The following is a 7,422-nucleotide window of genomic DNA, read 5'->3' on the forward strand; positions in this document are numbered from 1 at the left end:
GTTTCCGTGGAAGCCTGTCAGCTCATGGAAAATAAACTAAGCATTCAAATATAACAGTTTAATTTTCATGCATTTGAACCTAATTTCTGGAGAAACTGGATTGGAAAGGCCATGACACTTACCAGAGTGAGAATTTTTACTTGTAGATTTCAGTTACTGAATCCCAAAGCCTGTGTAATTGGCAGCAAGGGACTTTTTTTTATCTCTCTCCCCAACCCTTGTTTCTTTCTCCCACTTTTTTTTTTTTTTTTAAGGCATAATTGTTTATAAGAAGGTGTATTGATGAACAAATTCTAACCTGTATATTATGCTACATAACTGAACAGTTAGATGATTGGGCAGCTTGAGCCAGATTCTGTGGTTTTCCCAAACTGTGTTCCATGCAAGAGAAGATGGGCAGTAGGAAGCTATTGTGGCTGTAAGTCACCTTTTAGGCTTCCCTGGAACTCCAGGAGCTAATCCACTCCTTGGCAAGGAGGCTTTTCTGATAGCTGGAGGCTGACTATGTAGAGGGGTGCCCCAGCTGCTATATGTATTATACCAACTGCCAGGTGGAGTGGTAATGTAGGAGCTGATGAAGTGGCCCTAAGCCACTGGAGGGATTCCTCTATGCCAGTGGTTCTCAACGTATTTACCATTGTGGGCTGCGCACACACACATACTGTATGGCCCTGAGGATCTCACATGGGCTGCAGCTGTGCGCTGATTGGGCAACGGGTTAAGAACCACTGCTCTATGCAAAGAAAGTTCAAAGTAACAGTTTAGCCTAGCTTATGGGGCAGCTTTGTGCTATAAGATTGCATGAGTGAAACAGGCCTTACGATTAATAGGTTTGATTTTTCTGACTTGAAGTTTGTTAATACTTAAATATTTAAACACCTCTAAAATTATGTCCTTTGTAACTGATTTATTAATGAGTTTGTACTTCTAAGGATATTTGAGACTCAAGAAATTTACCCTAAATGATCTAGATTTTACTGGATTGATTGTCGTTTAAAAGTGGTAATCAATGGATATTTTTTTAAAAACAGGAAGGGGAGCTTGTATTCTTTTTGTATAGAGATCTTTGGAAAGTGGTTAAATAAATGCACAGCCAAAAATCTATTTATTTTTCCCTTTGCAGTATCTCTCTTGGTTTTGCTGGAAGATACAGAATATATCATGTTAGCTCACACCTCCAATTGAAGGAATGGTGGTTGAAAGATCAAAAGATGGCCTTTCTCCAAAATGTTGGCTATTAAATTAAATAGGTATTAATAAAAACAAAGTTTTAAACAGTAACTCTTTTGATAACTCAGAAATAAGTGTTCTCAAACAGAATTGTACTGAAATAATAGTTTACAACGTTAGTTACAATGGAGTTAATTATTTTGGTTCCAATTGCCATGTGGACAAGCCCCCTTACCATGTTGAGATGTCCTCCAGCCATAGATCACAGAATCTGAATTTCTAATATAAAAAAATTAGATTTTGTTTAGGTCCTCTTTTTAATAATCATAAAAGAGCATAATCCCACTTGCAGATGACTTTTAAGAAAATGTCATTCATCCCATCCTAAACTTAGATGAGTCCTGTATGGAAAAAGCTAGAACTTTCTTGGAACCTTTGTTTGGAAAGTAACCTGTCACTATAAATGTAAAGTTTTTAACTGAACATCATGTGCTGTAATACTTAACTGAGAGAGACAAGTTTTTGAACTACAGATTTCATCTTCAGGTCTGGGCCTGAGAGAGAATTCTGTAGTTCAAAAGCTTGTCTCTTTCACCAAGGGAAGTTGGTCCAATAAAAGATATGACCTTGCACACCTTGTGTTTCTCATGTCCAGGAACCAACACAGCTACAACAATACTGCAAACAGTAATAATTACCTGACATAAGTATTTAAATGAATAAATACTATAGCCGTGACCAGTTCTTCGTAGTTAGTTGGAGTTTTGTTTTCAGGAGGAATACCAACTGTATACAAAGCAGAATGTGTCTTACTCTGAAGCATTTTAGTATGTAGTCACAAATGTGTATTATGTCATTAGTAAGAGTTTGCCTGAAGGTGAATAGTGAACCCCAGTGATTGAACTTCCTTTATCCACAGACAAATTCTAGCATGGATTTGATCTGCAGTGGGTTTGGAGCCATGAGTATTAGTTTGAACATGGCATTTAGAAATCTGCCCTCTTGCAGAATGAAAACTTTTCATTTTTATTTCAGTTTTGAAGCTAATAACTGCATAGTTTTGCTATGAGGGAAACAATATTGTATAGTTCCATTTTTAATTTAACAAAGTAGCCATTTGTGACCTGTATCGCTGCTGTTATGCAAAATAACACCTTAATTTTTATATAAATGTACAGTTTTAAAATCTCTAGTTTTTAAAAGGGTCACTACTGGTGTTTGCACAATCCTGTTGTCCATTTAACTAACTTTAGCTTATCATAGCCCTTGATGCTGCTGCCTGCTCATCTGATTACACTGCTCAGGGGAATAAGGTTAAGGACATGCTGTTGGTAACTAGAGCATTTTCAGGGCTTTAGTTCAGCAGATGGGCTGCTTGGCTATATTCATACATCTGCCTGCCTGCTGTGGCAGCTGCTGCTGCTGCATGTTGTGTTCTTTTGTTCTGTTCCATCCAAGAATGGAACACTAGGAAGTGTAGTGAATGGATTAATTTAAGGTTAAGGTTAGTGTTTTGCTTGCTCTCTAGCGCCCTATCATAATAAAGCTTCTGATAGAAGCTAATGAGTTTTTCTTAAAGTGAAATAGATTTAAAAAATACACTTCAGCGTCTGAAACAATCTAGTGTCATCTAACAGAGTCAGGTGTGTTTATAATATTGTATGACTATTTTATTATTTGTTTCCAATTTTCTTTTTCCTCTCTTTTCTAGGATCGGTAACCAGACTTTGGCTGACACTACGTGGTCTGAAAGAATTAAGGAAATACGGAATGACATGAAGGAGATTAGTTGAGGATTAAAGGCTTTGAGGACAAACACCTCAGTGAGGTGAAGCACAGACTAGCTTTCTACTTGTAGCTCTGAGGAGCTTTGTGCTGAAAAAAGATGGCAGATCCAGGAATGATGAGTCTATTTGGAGAAGATGGGAATATTTTCAGTGAAGGGCTGGAAAGTCTTGGAGAATGTGGATATCCTGAAAATACAGTAAATCCTATGGGGCAGCAAATGCCCATAGATCAAGGATTCCCCTCCTTACAGTCTTCTCTTCATCATCCTCCCACCAATCAAAACCAAGCAAAGTTGACCCACTTTGATCACTATAATCAATATGAACAGCAAAAAATACATCTGATGGATCAGCCTAACAGAATGATGAGTAATGCTCCTGGGAATGGTATAGCATCTCCTCACTCACAGTATCACAACCCTCCAGTTCCTCAGGTTCCTCATGGCAGTGGCACTGGTGGTCAGATGGGAGTCTATCCTAGTATGCAGAATGAAAGGCATGGGCAACCCTTTGTAGACAGTGGCTCCATGTGGGGACCACGGGCTGTTCAGGTGCCCGACCAAATAAGAGCACCATACCAGCAGCAGCAGCAGCAACCGACGCAGCCACCACAGACACCGTCAGGACCCCCTGGGCAGGGCCATTCTCAGCACATGCAGCAAATGGGAAACTACATGGCTCGTGGTGATTTTTCAATGCAACAGCATGGTCAACCACAACAGCAGAGGATGAACCAATTTTCTCAAGGTCAAGAAGGCCTTAATCAGGGAAATCCTTTCATTGCCACCTCAGGACCTGGCCACTTGTCTCATGTGCCCCAACAGAATCCTAGCATGGCACCTTCTTTGCGACACTCAGTCCAACAATTTCACCACCATCCCCCCACTGCGCTCCATGGAGAATCAGTAGCCCACAGTCCCAGATTCTCCCCTAATCCTCCTCAGCAGGGTGCTGTTAGGCCACAAACACTTAATTTTAGTTCTCGGAGCCAGACAGTACCCTCACCTACTATAAACAACTCAGGGCAGTATTCTCGATATCCTTACAGTAACCTAAATCAGGGATTAGTTAACAATACAGGGATGAATCAGAATTTAGGCCTTACAAATAACACTCCAATGAATCAATCTGTACCAAGATACACAAATGCTGTAGGATTTCCATCAAACAGTGGTCAAGGACTAATGCACCAGCAGCCCATTCACCCTAGTGGCTCACTCAACCAAATGAACACACAAACTATGCACCCTTCACAGCCTCAGGGAACTTATGCCTCTCCACCTCCCATGTCACCTATGAAAGCAATGAGTAATCCAGCAGGTACCCCTCCTCCACAGGTTAGGCCTGGTAGTGCTGGAATACCAATGGAAGTTGGTAGTTATCCAAATATACCCCATCCTCAGCCGTCACACCAGCCCCCTGGTGCCATGGGAATTGGACAGAGGAATATGGGCCCCCGAAACATGCAACAGAGTCGTCCATTTATGGGTATGTCTTCAACTCCACGGGAGATGGGTGGGCACATGAGACCAAATGGTTGTCCAGGTGTTGGCCTTGCAGATCCACAAGCAATACAAGAACGACTGATATCTGGCCAGCAGCATCCCAGCCAACAGCCGTCTTTTCAACAGCAAATGCCAACTTGTCCTCCCATGCCACCTCATCCAGGGATACATCATCAGTCTTCACCACCACATCCCCACCACCAGCCTTGGGCACAGCTTCACCAGTCACCACAGAATACTCCACAAAAAGTGCCTGTCCTTCAGGTAAGTTACTTCCAGCTGAAAGAGAGTGTTTGTTTTTGAATTATATACCTATTCAGACCCTGGGAGATAGGTTTATTGCTCTGAAACCATTGTTCTGCCTTGACTGTTCTGTGTACTGGTGGTTGTGTCTTTCCTATTTTACTTATAGTTTTGAGTAGCAAGCTACCGGAACTTCATTCATTGCCTATGGTCTCGTGATGGTTTTTACAGGATTACACTGTAGTATGTTTAAATGTGAAGCAGCATCAAACTTATCCTGAATGCAACAATTATTTTATTATTGTGGTGAATCTTATGAGAGAAAGCTGAAAGTTTGTGTCTAAATTTTCACAGTATCATTAAACCAACACTTAAGCATTTGCAAACTTGCAGAGTGAAGCCTGCGTTAATATAGATATACTTCTTGATTAAAGAAAATTTAGGCTTGGGATGCAGAGTTGAAATGTTCTAATTTAGTATAAAGTTGAAAGTTCTTCAAGGAAAAGTTCCCCAATCTTTTCATATGAAACTTTCCAGCACTAAATAATGCACCTGATAATGAGAGGTGGGCAACCTGGTTTAGATAAAATAAGAGCAGATGTGAATCTTAGCCTAAAACCAAACCTCTTGAGGCTTGAATGAGCCACACGCATGCACACAACTTTGGTTTTACTGAGTCTCTGAACTTCCTGCTTCCACTTAAAATAGCACTGCTCTGACAGTGTTTCCCACTGAGAAGTACTGGAACTCTTGAGAGCCTTTTCCAACCTAACTTAACAGGTTTGACTAAGCATCTGTACTTTTTGTGGATGATGAAAAAGACAAGAGATCTGATTTGAAGTTTGCCATCACTATATCTCGATTGATATGCCCAATCAGACATGAGCTTTTTGTTGTATGTATAGGTGGCAGATACACTACGGTAGAGTATATTCCATTTTTCAATCCCTCAGTATATGAGAAATCAATCCCAAGTAGCACTACCCATAAATATTTGGAGACAATTGTTGGAATGCAGTCATAAGGTCTGATTCAATAAGTCTAATAAATCATATGAGCAGTTGTCCCAGCCCATGTCCCAGCACTGCATGGAAAGCAGCTGCTCAGCAGCCCCCTTGACTGCTGCCTGCCGGCTGCTTCTGTTAGCTGCTCAGCACAGCATGTGATGGATCTGGGAATCAGATGCATGGGTGGAGAGAGGCAGCTGGTCGGGGGGTGGAGGAGAGATGGTGACTCAGCAGGTGGGAGAGGCTTCTGCGCTCGCTGGACAAAATGAAATCCTGGGGAAATATGGGTCAAGCCGTAGGGTAGGCGAAGCAATGGGTGGAAATCAAGAGGTGGAAGCCATGTGGGGATAAGAGGAGAAGCTGTGTGGGAGCAGGGGTAGAGAAATGGGGTTGAAAGGGGTGAATGTTTTCAGATCTTTTTTTCTTCAAATCAGCTAGTGAGTTGAAGGAGCCTTGTGCAGGCTGTGTGCATTCTAGTGAATTTTGAATGCTTTATTTGCATTTTTTTCTCCTCTCACTTTATAAGGAGACTTTTTAATGTAAAGTTCAGCAGAATGCCCAGAGAATTATCCATCATCTGCTAGTTGGCAGAATTGTTCTTGGAAATACTTTCATGTTGCCAGCTGTATCCCAAGGAAAGGGGAAGACAGAAAGGAGAGCAAAACCAAGTGTTTGTGTTAGAATGGGTAGGGATCTAGAAAAAGAGTAAGACAGGTTGGAGAAAATGATACAAGGAGGAGAAGGGTGCTATAGGACAGAAAAGAGGTGAGAACATCATAACAAGGCGAAGACAAGGAGACAAATGAAGAGAAAAGGATGAGAATGTCAAAGCAGCAGGGAGGAAAAATCAGGAATCAAAAATGGAAAGCAAAATTGCAAAAACATGTTGAGGCAGATGCACGAAGAAATAAGAACATAGCCTGGGCAAAAAAGAGGTGAAATGAAACTCAGGTGAAGATCTGTCACAAAATGGTAGTGGGGATGGGCCCTAATTCCCAAAAGACTTGCATTATTTAAATTCCCCTTAATAAATATTACTTATTAAAAAATATATATAGCACTGTAAATTTACACCAGGGTTTCACTCAGTGTTACATTTGGTAGAGCTTCAATAACATTTTCAACAGTCTCACATTTTGCAGTATTAGAGGGTTTGGAAGAAATATTGTCTTTAATGTAGAACAGGGGTGGGCAAACTGTGGCCCGCGGGCCGGATCCGGCCTGCCACCCATTTTAATCTGGCCCTCGAACTCCCGCTAGGGAGTGGGGTCCGGGGCTTGTCCCGCTCTGGCATTCCAGCCAGGAAGCAGGGTCGGGGGCTGCCCCACGCGGCTCCCAGAAGCAGCGGCATGGCTTCCCTCCAGTTCTTACGCATAGCAGCAGCTGTGGCCAATGGGAGCTGCAGGGGCGGTGCCTGCGGACGGGGCAGCATGCAGAGCTGCCTAGCCGTGGCTCCGCTTAGGAGCAGGAGAAGGGACATGCTGCTGCTGCTGCTGCTGCTGCTGCGTCCGGGAGCTGCTTGAGGTAAGTGCTGTCCGAAGTCTGCACCCCTGAGCCTCCCCCGCACCCCAACCCCCTTCCCCCTTCCCCCACCCTGATCCCCCCTCCCACCCTCCAAACCGCTTGATCCCAGCCCAGAGCACCCACTTGCACCCCAAACCCGTCATCCCCAGCCCCACCCCAGAGCCTGCACCCCTTCCCGCACCCCAA

At 42.8% G+C, this 7,422-nt stretch overlaps 1 protein-coding gene across 2 annotated transcripts in view; it reads left to right on the forward strand.

The window, feature by feature from the left end:
* The first annotated feature begins 2,966 nt into the window (after positions 1-2,966).
* Positions 2,967-7,422, forward strand: part of CHD7 (chromodomain helicase DNA binding protein 7) — a 125,486-nt gene continuing 121,030 nt past the window's right edge. For both annotated transcript variants that reach the window (XM_024198449.2, XM_024198450.2), the window contains exon 1: positions 2,967-4,726. In XM_024198449.2, the coding sequence (XP_024054217.2) occupies positions 3,056-4,726 (1,671 nt within the window). In that variant the 5' untranslated portion in view covers positions 2,967-3,055. The remainder of the gene's footprint in view (positions 4,727-7,422) is intronic.

The sequence above is a fragment of the Terrapene carolina genome, unplaced genomic scaffold, assembly GCF_002925995.2.
Source record: "Terrapene carolina triunguis isolate 2854851 unplaced genomic scaffold, T_m_triunguis-2.0 Scaffold58, whole genome shotgun sequence".
NCBI classification, from domain to species: domain Eukaryota; kingdom Metazoa; phylum Chordata; order Testudines; family Emydidae; genus Terrapene; species Terrapene triunguis.